General features: G+C 38.8%; 1 protein-coding gene across 6 annotated transcripts in view; it reads left to right on the forward strand.

Moving 5' to 3' along the window:
• The first annotated feature begins 10813 nt into the window (after positions 1-10813).
• Positions 10814-15195, forward strand: part of ARMC3 (armadillo repeat containing 3) — a 61581-nt gene continuing 57199 nt past the window's right edge. For 2 of the 6 annotated variants that reach the window (XM_042802195.1, XM_042802201.1), the window contains exons 1-2: positions 10828-10889; positions 11502-11629. In XM_042802195.1, the coding sequence (XP_042658129.1) occupies positions 11598-11629 (32 nt within the window). In that variant the 5' untranslated portion in view covers positions 10828-10889; positions 11502-11597. Of the gene's footprint in view, positions 10890-11501; positions 11630-15195 lie in introns of those variants that run through there. The other 4 variants (XM_042802197.1, XM_042802199.1, XM_042802198.1 and 1 more) reach the window with 4 other exon arrangements.

Below are 15195 nucleotides of genomic sequence, written 5' to 3' on the forward strand. Positions count from 1 at the left end.
AAAGATCGAAGACAGACACCTGTGAGCAAAATCCTCTATTATCCTTTCACTGTCAAAAGTAATTGTTGCTAATTGAACAAGTTTGTTTAATTCTAATATAGCTCAAGAGACCATATCCTGAGCTGCTGGAAATAGATCTGGTTCTGCTGAAGTCAGCTCCACTGATCTATAGCAACTGAGGAACTGTCACAAGGAGAGAAACTGTTAACCCATTGCTTAACTGCATGGGCTATGTGACCAGCTATTGCAACTGAAATACACGTCTCAAAATTTGGGCTGATCAAGAAAAAAAAATTACCACAGTTGTCTTTGCCTAATTTTATGTGAGAAGCTATTAAATACACACTCTGATATCAGTAGACTAGAAGACATCCAATAGAATTTGATGAAGGTAAAAATGAAAATATTCTGGAAGGTCTGCAAGCAGACACCAGCCATCATTTTCTAAATGCATTTAAAATCTGATTTCCCTTTGCAAGAAAGAAAGCTTGTCTTCTCCATACTCAATTTAATATGTAACTACAATCAACAAGCAAGCAACAAAAAGCAGTGCTAGTGTAATGTTTAAATGTTTATTAAGTAAATAATCACAAATCCAGCACATCTTCAAATCAGGCATCTTTCTAAAAAGAGCTCAAAATAAAGTGTGGGTCTATCTGTCACATCTTAATTCCTGGCACAGTGAAAGGAAAAAAACCAAAAAACAAAAAACAAAAAACAACCAAGCAATCACCAAAATTACTTCCTGTAAGGGCAAATTAGATAGAGCTGTAAGATATAGGTTTGTTACACATATCACACCTGCCTGATTATCAACAGTAAAATTATAGACAAGCAATGCTTTCTGAGGTAACAGTGCACATTAAAAATGAAAGAATGTAATTTAGGGAGAGATTAAAAATAATTGCAATCATAAATACAAATATTATTTATTTCAGAATTAGTGCTGGTTCCTTCACTCAGCTAAGTTAGGAGAGTCTACAAATAACTCCTGTAAAACCCCAACTTATTCTATTTCTCTATCTGGTGTCTCGTGCTCCTGTTTTACCAGGGCTTGCAGCAGTTCACAGATACAGTAAGAATGTCAGTGCAACACTGAACTGCTGTGCAGATTGTCGAGTAAATCCCAGCATTTAAAAGATGCCATGTTATCAAGGCTGATGCAGATACAGTCTGTAGAGAGATAGATTGGTGCAACTACACAGATGTATAACAAGCAGAACAGCACTCTGCATCACGGGTGCTAAAGATGGCCAAATTCCACTTAGTCCCCTTGCTAACTCCAACGCTATTTACTTACAATGATTATTTTACTATCATTATTGTGGTTGCTTATCACTTATTTTCTATCCTTTTGCTTGAGCTATTCTAAGTCTCCAACCATTAACTTTAGCTCGTATTACCTTGCAGTTACATTGTTTAAAAAAAAATAATAATCTATAAACCAGTGAAGAAGAGAACATATTATAAAGAGAGCTTGTTAAAACTCACTGGTGTAAGTGCATGGGCATGACAGATGGCATACATTCAGCACACATGCAAGAAGGCACCAAGTCCCTTTTTTTTGGAGCAAGAGATTTTCCAAAACCAAGAAACATTAAGAGCCATTGCCCAAACTGCAGGACACAGCTAGAACCTACCAACAACTGAGCTACGTGCATACGAGATGTTGGGCCCTAGATGCAGGTGCCAATAGTAGGGTTTATTGAATGGAGTAATGGATTGAGGATCCAAAAAGCAGGTACAAAAAGCGTCAAATAAAACAACATGTAGCAAGTAGTAACATAGCCCAGGGGTGAAGAGTTTTAGGAAGAGGGCTGTCTGGAGGGAGGCTTGGCAATATGAGCAAAGAAACTTCTGCTGTTGTGGTAAGAGGAACCCTCAAAACACACAAGATTCTATAAGTGTGTGTTTGTTTTGATTCCAGTATACAGAACCTGGATATTAACCAATTGCACATCACAGGGGAGACAATATAGAAAACGTACAAACAATATACAAACCAGCAGTATTTAAACACTGGTTAGCAATTCTACATTGGCTGTGATGGCATCTCTTACTCCAGTGTTACCACAATGGAAAAGGAGACAAGACCTAGCCTAAAAATAGCTTTTTGGTACAGAATTGTTCATTTGCTGGTGGCTTACTGGATCAGTTAATGAAGACATAAGGTGCATACTATGGAAATAAGTACAATTGCTGTGTTTATCTTTTAGTTCATCTCAGATGACTTATAAAATTTTACAGGTTGAGATGCAATGCCATGATACTGTGTCATGTGCCACAACACATTTTCTGCAAAAGTTGATCTATTATGAGTACATGTTATATAAATAAATTATTTTAAATGATCATCAAAACACAGAGACATGCAGTTAGTAAGTAACTTTTCAGATCCTGCTCTATATTACAGTAAAAGTATGATGCACAACACTAGACTCCCAAGAACAAAAGTCCTGGGAATCGGAACAGGGCCAAACTTCATTAGCTTAAACGAGGGGCCCAGGAGTGCTTCTGAACTCCCTGATTTGAGTGTGCTCAGCTGCACATGTCCCGAGTCAGGGACTAAAACCCATGAACTCTCCAGATTGCATCCTTCCCCTTCTCACCCCTGCTTTGGTTTCTGCAAGACAGTCCCTGAATCGGAGTATTGAAAAAAACAAGATCCTGAGGTACCACAAAGACAGCTCTTGTTCTATGTACAGTTATTTGCATGTCTACCTAATTATAAGGAAGGTAACCAAAACACAATTACATGCTCTAAAAGCCTTTTTCAATGCCATTACCCTCTGCATTGGAAACCACACTGTCAGGTCATGGAATTTCCAAACTGTTTGGAAAGTTTTTGCTATGTTCATATTATCTATTGGTAAACCATGTAAGGCAACTGAACTCAGATTATTGCTGCTCTGGACAATAGTGATTTTGCAAAACCACAGAGCATTTAGTCCTCTTGTGATTTAAGCATAGCAAAAGGTGCATTAGGATGTAATGGGTTTTTGGTAGCAGGGGAGGGGGCTACAGTGGTGGCCCCTGTGAGAAGCTGCTTGAAGCTCCTCTGGCTCCAAGTTGGACCAACATCTGGCTAAAGCTGAGCCAATTAGTGATGGTGGCTGCACATCTGTGATAGCATATTTAAGAAGGGGAACATGAGAGGGGGTTGGGACTTGTGAGGAAGAGTTATGAGAGGGACACCTATGCGAACACTGAGGTCAGTGGAAGAAAGGAGAAAGGGGGGAGGTGTGCTGGAGCAGAGATCTCCTGTATCCAGTAGCGAAATGGCAGAGCTGCCCCCCCCTGCAGGTTGCTGGTGGAGCAGATGCCCACCTACAGCCTGTGGAGGAGCCCACACAGGCGCAGGTGACTGCACCCAGAGAAGGCCAGGACTCTGAGATGAGAAGCCCCTGCTGTTGCAGTTCAGCACTGGGAGGACTGCAACATGCGGGGCTGACCCGTGCTGGATCAGCATGGGAACGGCAGGAAGGACTCTCGCTGGAGAGGGTTTAGGGAAGATTGTCTTCAATGAGAGGGGAGCCATGTGGACCAGGGGAAGAATGTGCAGCACGTTCACCCCTGCTGCTCTCGAGAAGCAAGGAGTGACAGGACTGACTGCACCCCCCATTCCCTGTCCCCTACACCGCTGGGGGGAGGAGGTAAAGATATCAGAAACAGAGCTGAGCCCTGGAAGAAGGGAGGGGTAGGGGGAAGTGTTTTTGGGATGTGGTGGCACTTCTCACTGCTCCACTCTGTCTGTTAAGCATTGGTTTTGTTGATGTTTGAATTAAAGTGATGGGTTGTTAATTCCACTAGCGAGTATGTCTTTTGCCCTTGACCATAATGGGTGAGTCACCCTTCCCTGTCCTTATCTTGATTCCTGAGCCTTTTTGCTTCATTTTCTCCTTCCCAGCACTGAGGAGGAAGGGGGAAGTTAATAGCGGTGTGGTGCTCAGTTGCCCTCTGGGCTCAAATCATGACACTGGGAAACTACAAGAAGTATACTTCTAGAGTCAAATGGAGTGCAGGATCCAACAACCCCTAACTGAGCATAGAAAAAGATAACAAAGGAGGGCTGTGTTGCAGAACATGTTAGTTAGCATCTTATTCATCACCCCAAACTAAACACAGCTCTGAAACAAGCTGTGCAGATGCCCTACCAAACGCTCCTGAATGCACTCTGCCAACCACCTAAAATGGCTGAGCTGATGACCAATTTCTTAATATCCAGAAATAGCTAACATTTTGCTAGGCTGTCAACACGCCAAGGTAATTTTCAACGCAAATAATGCCAAAACAAGAATTGGATAGTAATCAAGCTAGGAAATGTGTGAAATTCAAAAGTAATTTCAAGTTAAAGCAAGAACCTCATTCATTGCCATGCAGTTTCAAGGTCATTGACCTAAAGCACAGCTCATCTCACTTTTTGTGCTCCCCTTCCACTTTGTCTAGCTTTTATAGGAGCAAAAATGTAAGAAGAAATTGGTTGATAGATCTAGATTTAATTCAAGTAGTGAATTACACTATTCTAAAAATAAGGCCTGGCAATGCAAACAGGCTTCAGAGTCAGCAGCACTGGCATCTTTCAAGTTACCCACGGGCTCATTAAGTGGTTGGCCAGCAAGATGCTGGATTCTCATATCTGGTCTGAGTCTGGCAAAAGCACTCCAAAACAAGTGTTTCCTTAAAAATTACTAGGGTGTGGGAACAAATAGATTCTCTGATTTTTACAAAAAAAAATTCCCCTAATGACTGTAAGGGAGAAAGAGAGAAAAACAGTTTGAAGATACTTAGGTATCCCTAAATGCATGTATCTGACTTTAATATACTTCAGTAACAACAGGCTATTTACATATTCTCCCAACTTAACATCAGAAAGCACAAGAGAGGGAGGTATCCCATCTAAGGTTAAGGAATGTGATAAATAATATTTAAAAGCAATATATAAACTGAGAGTTTAAATAACTGTTAAATACAATTTCTCATCTCTGAATCCTTTTTCTAGATGTAAAGGGAATTTTCAGTTAACAAAAAAAATCACAACAATAAGTGGGCTTTCATCCAAGCTAGTATCTTTCTCAGGAAAATTTATTTGTATGACTTGTGTGCATAATTTCAAACTTAAAAATGTTCGTTTCTTTTCTGATTTCTAAACTAAAAAAAAAAAAAAAAAAACCTTACATGGAGGATTTCTCTCTCAGCTGCAGACCTATTTTCTCAAGTTTTTAAAAGTTACACAGTAAGCAAAAGGAAAATGAAACTGTAAGTCTGTACTCTGTACTGTTTTCTGAGTTGAGAGAGTTATGTAAATTACAAAATAGATTAATGAAAAGGAACTGAAGAAAAGTGAAAAAATTGCTCAATATCCCCTCCGAACCAGAAAGAAACATACGGAAGAAAAAGGAACTGAAATCTCAAATTTTGAGAATTCTAAATCTGTAATTAAAAGAGCAAAGACTCTGATCAAGAAACATTTCCATTTTGAATGCTACAATATTGAAACAACTTAAAAATATTCATTTAACTGTCTTCTATATTTTGTGGCTCTAGCCTTCAAATCCAAGATAAGAACAGAGTTGTCTTTCCTTGTTGAAACACAGCCTTTGTCAAGGCTTCAAAGGATCAATGCCATTAAGAATTAACACAATACAGCACAATTTTTCCTGAGGACCCTACAGAATGTTTCATATTTGAAGACTGAAGTTGTAAATTGAAACTTGGGCAAGAGAACTCTTGGGTTTTCTAAACACAATCTCTATATTCTTTCATCAGCACAAAAGATTATGGCCTCTGAGGACACCTGATATCAAACTTAGCATGTCCAGGATGACACTTAGTAGTATCCCAGAGAATTATCCTGGGATAAATTATCCCACTTTAGGCTTAAAAAGGATCTATGTCTTGGGAAAATAAGTGATGTTTTAAAATACATTTGCTAAGAGACTGTGAAAATATTTAGGCAGAATTATCTGATCTGTGTTAGATGTAAGGTGATTTCTTCAGTTATTCCTTCCTTCAGTCATTCCTTACAGTCAACCCTTACCATCTCTGATAACATCCACAGTTTTCAAATACCACTTTAGATAAAAAACACACTTGTATATGTTCATTTATGTTAGCTGACTGGTCACTCCTAACCTATTGGTTTTCAAAAACAAAAAATGTGATAGTCATGGTGACCTAAAACACAGTCTCCTTCTCTTAGGAAAAATATGCCCTAAGAAACAAGTGTGCCACCTATTGATTTACCAGATATGACTCAAACATACCCTTCCCAATTTTGTAATGCTTATATGCTCCAGCAACAGTATTTGATGACCTTAATGAACTTCAGCTCAAAACACTGTGTATGATGAAGACTTCAAAAGTGTCCAGTTTTATAGGCAGAAATTAAAGTGTAGAAATACTAAGGTATTTGGTCATTCCAGTTAAACAACAAAATTGGTTTCATTTTATGCATCTTATTCAGGATTATATAGGAAGCTACGGTCTCAACTCCTGTCTTAAAACTTTGACTGCTGAACCACCTCTCCTCTTCTGAATGTCTCTGAAGATATTAAGTACATATGCACTGATGTTATGTACCACTACCAGCAGTCAGAGATCAAGGCTGTAGATCTAGGTACAAGCTGCGGCTGCAACTCATAAGTTTCTAAATGATAGTGCCATGTAATTTGCTATTTACAAACGATTATTAATACATTTGCTAAAAATAATCATCCATTAATTTAGTTTTAATGTGATGTTAATGAAAAACTGGCTAGAGAATACAACTACACTGGGAGGGCATTTTTCAATACTCCCTCACCATACACTTGGTGCAGGCAGGGTGCCTGTGAAAAATGAAGACTTACAAATCTCACTTGCAAGTCAAAAGAATTAAAGGCTTGTTCTTTGTTTTGATTTCCATTTTTTTTCCTAGAGAAAGAGGTCCATTTACATTGATATTGAGTATTTTAATGTGTGAAGTAATACAGCAAACTGAAATGCCAAGATGATATGTTGTAAATTCATCACTCCCTAAGCCAGCTGCTTCTTGTCAGAAAAGGAAAGTTCCTTTTAAGTGTCTTTTGAGACTGATATAAAACAAGTTATCTGACAAGACTGTTTGTACTGTATGTCATCAGGTATTTCTTAAAGCATAAATTATGACTGATTTTATTTTTTTTTTTTAAATTGGAAAAAGAATTATTTCAGACAAGCAATCCAGCAAATAGTAATTCCACTTCTGATGTTTCAGGAAATGAGAAATGACTCCCCCAGTGGTGCTTTCAGTAACACTAGAAAGATAATTTCAAACACCTCAACATGAAAATTTCCAACACTTAAATTCAACAAATAGTTTGATTTAGCAGTAGTGAATGTATTTTGAAATTAAATATTTAAAATGCTGTTCCACAATATTCTTTCAAATACATTTTTAGTCCATATTTGGTTTATTTTTGCAGAAGCCATAATTTAATCAAATTGATAGGATATTTGGCCCCATTCCTTCATAGGAAAGCACACAAATTCTATAATGGCCTTATCAAAAGCTAAGTCATGAAATTTCATTAAAATATGTAGTTAGTAAAGTCCTTATTCACTTTATTACATATTTAGTATCCAGACAGCTCTTTAATTTCATAATCTCCTATCTTTAATACAATTTTTATTATTCTGGTTTGTGTATTTTTTAGCATTAGAATAAATTATGTTTCAATCAAATACTTCTGTCATTTGTGACAATTTGTCAGTTGTGAATTCTCATGAAATTTTGTAACTGTTCTCCTCATTAGTCCTTTTGCTTCCTCATTGGTACATTGTTACTTAATGACACCCTCAGAATATTTTCACAAAATTAAATTTTAAAATATTTTTCGTTATATATTTGCATGATTGTGCCAGAACATAATAAAAATACTACAATTATATGACTATCACACAGTGCTTGATTGCCTCTACCCATGGCAAACGCAGATAAAAATAAATACAGAAAGGATAATCTCTGCCGAATTTATTTCCACAGAGTGGTAAAACGACATTTATTTAGACTATGGAGTAGGTAGGTACCCACAATGTGCTCATGGTCCTTAACTCCCAGGCACACAATCAAATAGAAAATAACACTGGACTAAGGAACACAGAAAGGATGTGCTCAAATCTCACCTGTCGTGGAGTCAAAATGATGCAAAAACACACACCTGGAGTTGCTTCTGGGTCCTGAAGATTAGACATGTAAACATGGTACGAATAACAGAGCTGAGGAGGGAAAAGCATGCTCATCTTTCTCCTAGTCATTTGCTGTTGTCCTTCCTTTCTGTCTGTTTGTCTGCTTCACAATACAGATGCATACTCTTCACAAAATTTGTGGGAAGGTGCTGATTATGAGTTTGAGACTACCCACTCATTTCCTATCTGCATAAGACACTCTAGTCTTCAAGGATAACTAAGCCCTTTATTCCAGGAGTGCATTGAAACACATGGTCACCATGCACCTAGTTACCATGTCCCCTCTTCTTTCACATGGTTCCTGCATGATCATGTCTTTTATGTGACCATTCATACAAAATAAAGACCTAAGCAACTAAAGTTTGGCCAGAATTATGTTTGAAATAGCCATAAGAACTAACATCACTGAAGACAAGAAAAGCTTCCCTCGTCATGGAAATCATTGGGTTTGTGGTGAGTAGATCCCAACCAGAAACCAAGCACTTGCCAGCTGCTTGCTCACTGACCCCCCACACCCACATCAGGATGGGGGAAAGAATTAGAAAAGCAAAAATGAGAAAAACTAGTGGGTCAAGATAAAGACTGCCTAACAAGTGAAGGAAGAAAATGTTAAAAAAAAAAAAAAAAAAAAAAAAAATGATGCAAAGGCAATCACTCACCACCTCCCACAAGCTGACCAGTGCCTAGACAATCCCTAAGCAACAGCTACCTCAGGAAGGACCACCACCCCCACTTTATTGCTGAGCCTGACATTATATGGCATAAAATAACCCTTTGGTCAGTTGGGACCAGCTTTCCCAGCTGTGTCCCCTCCCAGCCTCTCACCCACCCCCAGACTACTCCCTGCCAGGGCAGTGTGAGAAACAGAGAAGGCCTTGATATTGCAAAAGCACTGCTTAGCAATAGCTGAAACGTTGCTGTGTTATCTACACTGTTTTGCTCACAAACCTACAACACAGCAACACACAAGCTGCTGCAAAGAAAACTCTCCATCCCAGCTAGACGCAGCACAGAGTTAAAACCAAATCTTTGCCTTCATTAGTTACATTCATCTCTTCTTTCATTTCTATCACCTGCCCACCACTGCGGTGCCTGAGCCTGTTTAGAGAAATAAGCACCCACAAAGAAGGTTGAGAAGTAGATGACTTGCCTCTACCAAGCTGCTGCAAAAGTTTTCCCTTTCTTCCCCGCCAGTGTGAGCCTCTACTAACCATCGTAGGCATGAGAGGTTGATCAGCCAGACTTCACGGAATGTCAGTCAGAAACTGGCCTTATAAGTTCAGTGTGATTGCAGAGATATGGGTCAGTATAAATGGTTCTTGACTTGTCATTGCAGCTGCTTTCCAGGGAAGGTGATTATAAATCTCCATGAATTTTCTGTGGGAGTGGTGATGTTAAAAGTAGAATGAGACACCTTCACACAAGTGGCTTGTTTATACCTAAAAATGACGCACCAACTCTTCTGTTATGATGGTGGCCACATTTCTCATAGTATAAACCAACAAGGCCAGGACCTGTTTGTGCTAAGATCTCAATGTTTGATATGGGTTATAAAAATTGAACTAAATTTATACTTGCAGTACAACATTATAAGAAATGTGTAGAGAAACCAATGAGATTTGTGATGAAAGGGAATCACAGGAAACAGTTGATAGCAGCTATAATTTCTTTACCTATTATTACCTGACTCTGAGGCCCCAAAATTATTATATTTGCCTGTTTCCTGTTACTTCTGCAGTTACTGATGGCAATTAAGCTGCATTTCTTCAAGCTAGAAAATGTTATTTGTTTTCAGAATTTGGCTTAGTATTCCCTCCGAAATAGCCCTGGCTGGAAAAAAGGAAGTATGACAATGAATTATTATTCTGAGAATAGCACAATTATCTGTACAGCATGGCTTTCTCCATCATCAACCCAGAGCTGATAATAGGAAGGAGACAGCTCTTCTGGCCCCCTGACAAAGCTCTGTGCTGATGTCTGACCAGCGGGCCACAGGAGCTGACAGAGATTTGCCCGTGCCTTGCACCAAATTGTGTAACTGTTTTATCCATTTGCTCCCAAGAGTGCGTGGCTTTTTCAACTTCTTTCTTTTCATGAATTCACTGAAGATAGATAGTGAAACAGGAACAACAAGAGAAAAAATACACAAAAGGAAGGCATGAACATGTCAACTTTCAGGTTTTGGACAGTGTAAATGTTTATTAATTTTCAGAAATTCTCAGTGTTCTTTGGCTGAGAAAGTACCATTTTCCTTTAGTTTTGAGGAATAACTGATTTATTTTTTAATTGCTACCCTAGCCCATCAGTGTTAATGCTTCCACACAGATGCGTTACCAGCACTTTGGAATTGGGATAAATTGTGAAGAAATGGATTAATGCATGTGTCAGGGCGAAATCACTCCCCCAGGGCTCTGGAAATTCCTATTAAACGAAGATGCTTGATACCGCTGCCCGGGGACGACGGGGAAAGGCGAGAGGAGGGAAGAAGCAGCGACGGCGGCGGGCGCGCGATCCCCCTCAGGCGGGCCCGGCCCGGCCCGCCGCCTGCCCCACCTTCCCGCCCGCTCCCCCGCGCGGCGCCCAGCGCATGCGCCGCCGGCGTCTCCTAGCAACTGGCGAAACAACGGTGCGGGCCGCTGTTGCGTGATCGCCCCCGGGCGGCGCGTCCTGCCCGGCCGCGGCGGGTGAGTGCGGCCGGTCCGCCCGTCACTCCGGGGTGTCGGCCGCGGGCCCGGAGCGGGCAGGGGGTCGGGGGGAGGGCGGTGGGCGGTGGTGGTGTGCGGTGTGTGTCTCCGCAGCGACGGGTGGTGTCGGTGCGGCGTTAGGCGAAAGATGGCCGTTACAGTCCGCTGCACTCCGGGTCGGCCGGCCCGGCTGCGCCTACGCCGGCTGCCGGGCCTGCTCCCTCACCAGCGAACTGAGGAACACGCCTCTGCAGGCTTTCAGAAGTCAAAGTTAAAAAAGAATCATTATTAAAGTCATACTTTGAAGTTTCCTCTGGCCACAACCAGAAAAACCTAAAAACTTACGTCTGCTTGAGAACGGCACCTATACCTTTAAGAAAAGCAGTGACAATTGCGAGATTTATAATAAAATTGTAAGGTTTAATAACAGCTGGAGTATATCAGAATGAACATAAATAATATTTAGCACCAGGCAGAGCAAATCCTGCTCTTAGTGGCTCCTGAAGCTACTTCCTACTAGAAACGGGGAGCTTAGGAATTGGGGCCACCAAAGGTAGAGAAAGACATGGGTGGACTGGTTCAGCAGAGAATAACTGTGACCACTATTTTTAGATGTGAACTGGGAAGCAAGAAATGGCAGTGGACCCACCCTAAGGAAACTTACCTGTTAGAGAAAAATAATTTTATTTAAAAATTTGGATAGGTCATATGAACAAAGAAGGAACTGTACTACAGATAAGGTATGTGTGACAGTAACATGAAAGGTACGAGACCTAAAATTCTATGGATAATAAATGAGATGGGGGAAAAAAATAAAAATAATCAAATTTTAAGATAAAACTTCTGTATGTAAAGAACCTGAACAGGTGATTAGGCTATTGGGGAGGAAATAGAACCTAATTTATTCATGTTTCAAAGGTTTTTGGACATCTGCAGGCAGGAATTTCAAAACAAAGTATGGATATGCTGGCAGGCTAGCATCATCTGTAGAACAGAACTTTTATAGTTTTACCGCTAATTTGAAATTATCATCTATATAAGGTAATCTGATATTGTATTATCTTAATTTATGGAAGATAAACACATGTGCTTTCTGTTGTTCATTGGCTGTGAGCAAGCTCACTATCTCACCATTGTTGATGGAAGCAACATTTCTGGCTGTTGGGGTGGGGGTGTTATTACTTTTCATTTTTGTGATTTTTATCATGCTGCCATTTTTTGATTATCTAATGTTCTGCTAACATGGTGAATGCCAAGGTGGGTTTATATGTCCTACAGTTCCTACTTTTGTTTGCAAATCTGCTACCTAAACTTTTGTCCTAAACTGTAACAAATATCTTTTTGGTTTGTTTTTGGTTTGTTTGTTTGTTTAAACTATTAATATACTAAAGCCTGGTAAACGAGCAGTTAAAATTACATGATAGGGCTACTCTTGTAGTTTGATGTAACCATGAAAGTCTTGAACATGATAGTAACACAGCTGAGGTATTGCCAGTGACGACAAAGAAGTATGAGTACAGTTTTGTACAAGACAGGAAAGGTTCCATCTGGGATGCTGTGTTCAGCTGAGGTCATCCATGTTTTCAAGAGGCTGACTTAAAAAAGCTTATGAGGATGATGTGGGGAATGAAGAATCCTTTTTTTTTGAGGAAATTAGAAGAGTTCTTTAACCTGACAAAATGAAAACCAAGTGGGGATATGTTTGTTATCTTCAAGTATATTCTGATTCTGTAATGTAAATATATATAGCGTATATATAAGATATTATATAGTATGTATAGAATATAGTAAATATATATTGTACAGTATAAATATTCAGTATAAATATGTTTTGATACCTGCCAGCAAAGAAAGTAATTGACAGATGTTTGAACATGGCATGAATACAGTAAACTGGTCATGATTAAATGTAGACTGAAAATTAGAAAAGGTCCTTGGCTGTCTGAGCAATCGGCTTGTGGAACAGCTCTTCAAAGAGGGAAGTGGGGACAAAATACCTAATGGTTTTCAAGACAGAGCATGGTAGGTATCTGGTGGGATTAATGTGGTGGTGGCTGTGAGGAGGGAGGGGAATGAATCTTGATCATTCAGAATGTCCCTTTCACCTGCTGGCCCTGTGAAACTGGCAGAAGGAGGCATTAATTTTAAGTCATATAGATTGGTACAGCTGGCTAAAAACTTAGGAGTGTCTTTAATTTTTTACTAGTCTTTAAAACTTCTTTCTTGCTAAGGCAGACCATCTTTGACTTCTATATGAAATGTGTCCTGTTATTATTGCTCAGACAGTGGTTGCATAACTAGTCTCTCTCATTTGTTTTAGATTAAGTCAATTTTTCTTCAGTCTCTTTCTCATGGGATGAGGAATTTCACTATGTGTCGCAGTGAGACATTTAAAATCACACACATGATTTCTAAAAATCTCCTTCATTCAGGCTGTCGCAGCTTGGATTCTTTAAGGACAGATTCTAGATCCGATGTTATTTAATATCTTCATTATAATTTGGAAATGAGGAATAGCATAGAGAAATCAGAATTTTCTGGTGAGAGACAATAATTTATGTTGAAGCTAAAGAAGACCGCTAGAAGCTTCTGAAAGCTCTTTTGCAGTTAGGTGAACTAGTAACACCGTGACAGATAAAATTCATTGTTGATGAAAGCAATGTAATTTGCACTGTGAAGAATATTTGGAACAACATACTCTTCACTAGTGAACCTAAATTAATTGTGAACAACTAGGAAAGTGACCTGTTTACAGTATGTGCATAGTTTAGTAAAAATCGTCAGTGAAGAAATTGAGTAAAAATTAATACCCCAAAAAGTTATAATATCAGTGGAATAAATCAGTAGTGATCTAGAATTGATTATGGTATTTCAGGTTAGGTTCATCGTGTCTGAGAAAGATTTAACAGTCACAGAGGGACTCTGAGACAAGAAACATATATGTCTGGAAAAACTGTATGGAAAAAATAATTAAAGCAGCTTAGAAAGGTGATAAATCAGAATGTACAGGGAGTTATAAAAGCAAGTAGAAAAGATCAAGTTGGAGCATCTTTTAACTAGAGTTGTAATACAAGAACAAGGGGATGTTGTTTTGAATTGAATAGCACATTTAAACTGTTTACATATTTTTTTAAACCTGAAGAGTGGTTCCTTATGCAGTACACTTAACAATTGGACCTGTGCCATAGTATGTCAGACTAAGAATGAAGATTAAAAGGATTAAACATATATGTGGACAGTAAAAATAGCTACTATTGTTAGGAAGAACATAAAAACTTCAGATCTAAACCTTCGTACTTTAGGGAAATAAAAAACCTGTAACTGATGGAGGAAATCTGACTTTGGGGATTGCTTTCATGCATTTATCAGAAGCATTTGGCTCTTACCACTCTGGAGTCAGGATACTGATCTGCCATGGAAGACTTCTTATTCATTGAAGGAGGACCCTTGTGCTGAGGCCTCTTAGTTATTCTGTTATTAACATTCACACATCATCTTTTACACTGTACAAATTGGAAAATACATTCTGCCCCAACAGCTTAGGATCCTAACACAACTGAAACACTCCTGACTTAGTACACCTCTTACTAGGTGTACCAAGCTGTTCAGCTTCAGAAAACAGCGAAGTATGGTCCTTTGGCAGTATGAAAAAGAGACTTCTATCAATCAGAGGCTGTAAACGAGTCAAAATTTTATTGCAAATTTTGCATGTTTTCACAGCATCAGGTTGTGGGATCAAATACCTGAGAATCTTAGATTTTATTAAAAATCTAAGCATTTGTCCTTGGGCTTTTGAAAGTAAAACTCAGCTGAATGTTAACATGATATCAGAATGCAAATAAAAAGTATCAGTGTATCTTAAAAGTTCTGACATTTTAAATAAATAATTGTATTATTTTTTAGCTTACCTAGAAGCCCCACCTTTTCTCTCTCATAGCTATTTCCTCAACCTGGTATGTAACTACTGACTCATTTTGGTTTTAAGGGTTTGTCTGCAGACTGTTCCATTCTGCATCCCTCAGTTTCTTTTTTTTTTTTTTTTTTATGATTCTTTGTTTTGTGTGTGTATAATTTATAAACACATAGATAATTTGAAAAAATTGAATTTTTACATGAACTCTCGGAATGATTATAGTATAGTCTTTTTTTTCTGCAGTGGGATGAACTTTGTCTAGATAAATCAAAATAGAACTCACAAAATATTATTGTCTTTAAGTGTATGCAGCAAGACTCTGATAGTATAGGTATACACTCTGTACTGTAAAGAAAGTGCTTATAAGGTTTCAGTAGTTTGAACTGAAAAAAC

Source organism: Tyto alba, unplaced genomic scaffold (assembly GCF_018691265.1).
Source record: "Tyto alba isolate M040663 unplaced genomic scaffold, T.alba_DEE_v4.0 Super-Scaffold_38, whole genome shotgun sequence".
NCBI classification, from domain to species: domain Eukaryota; kingdom Metazoa; phylum Chordata; class Aves; order Strigiformes; family Tytonidae; genus Tyto; species Tyto alba.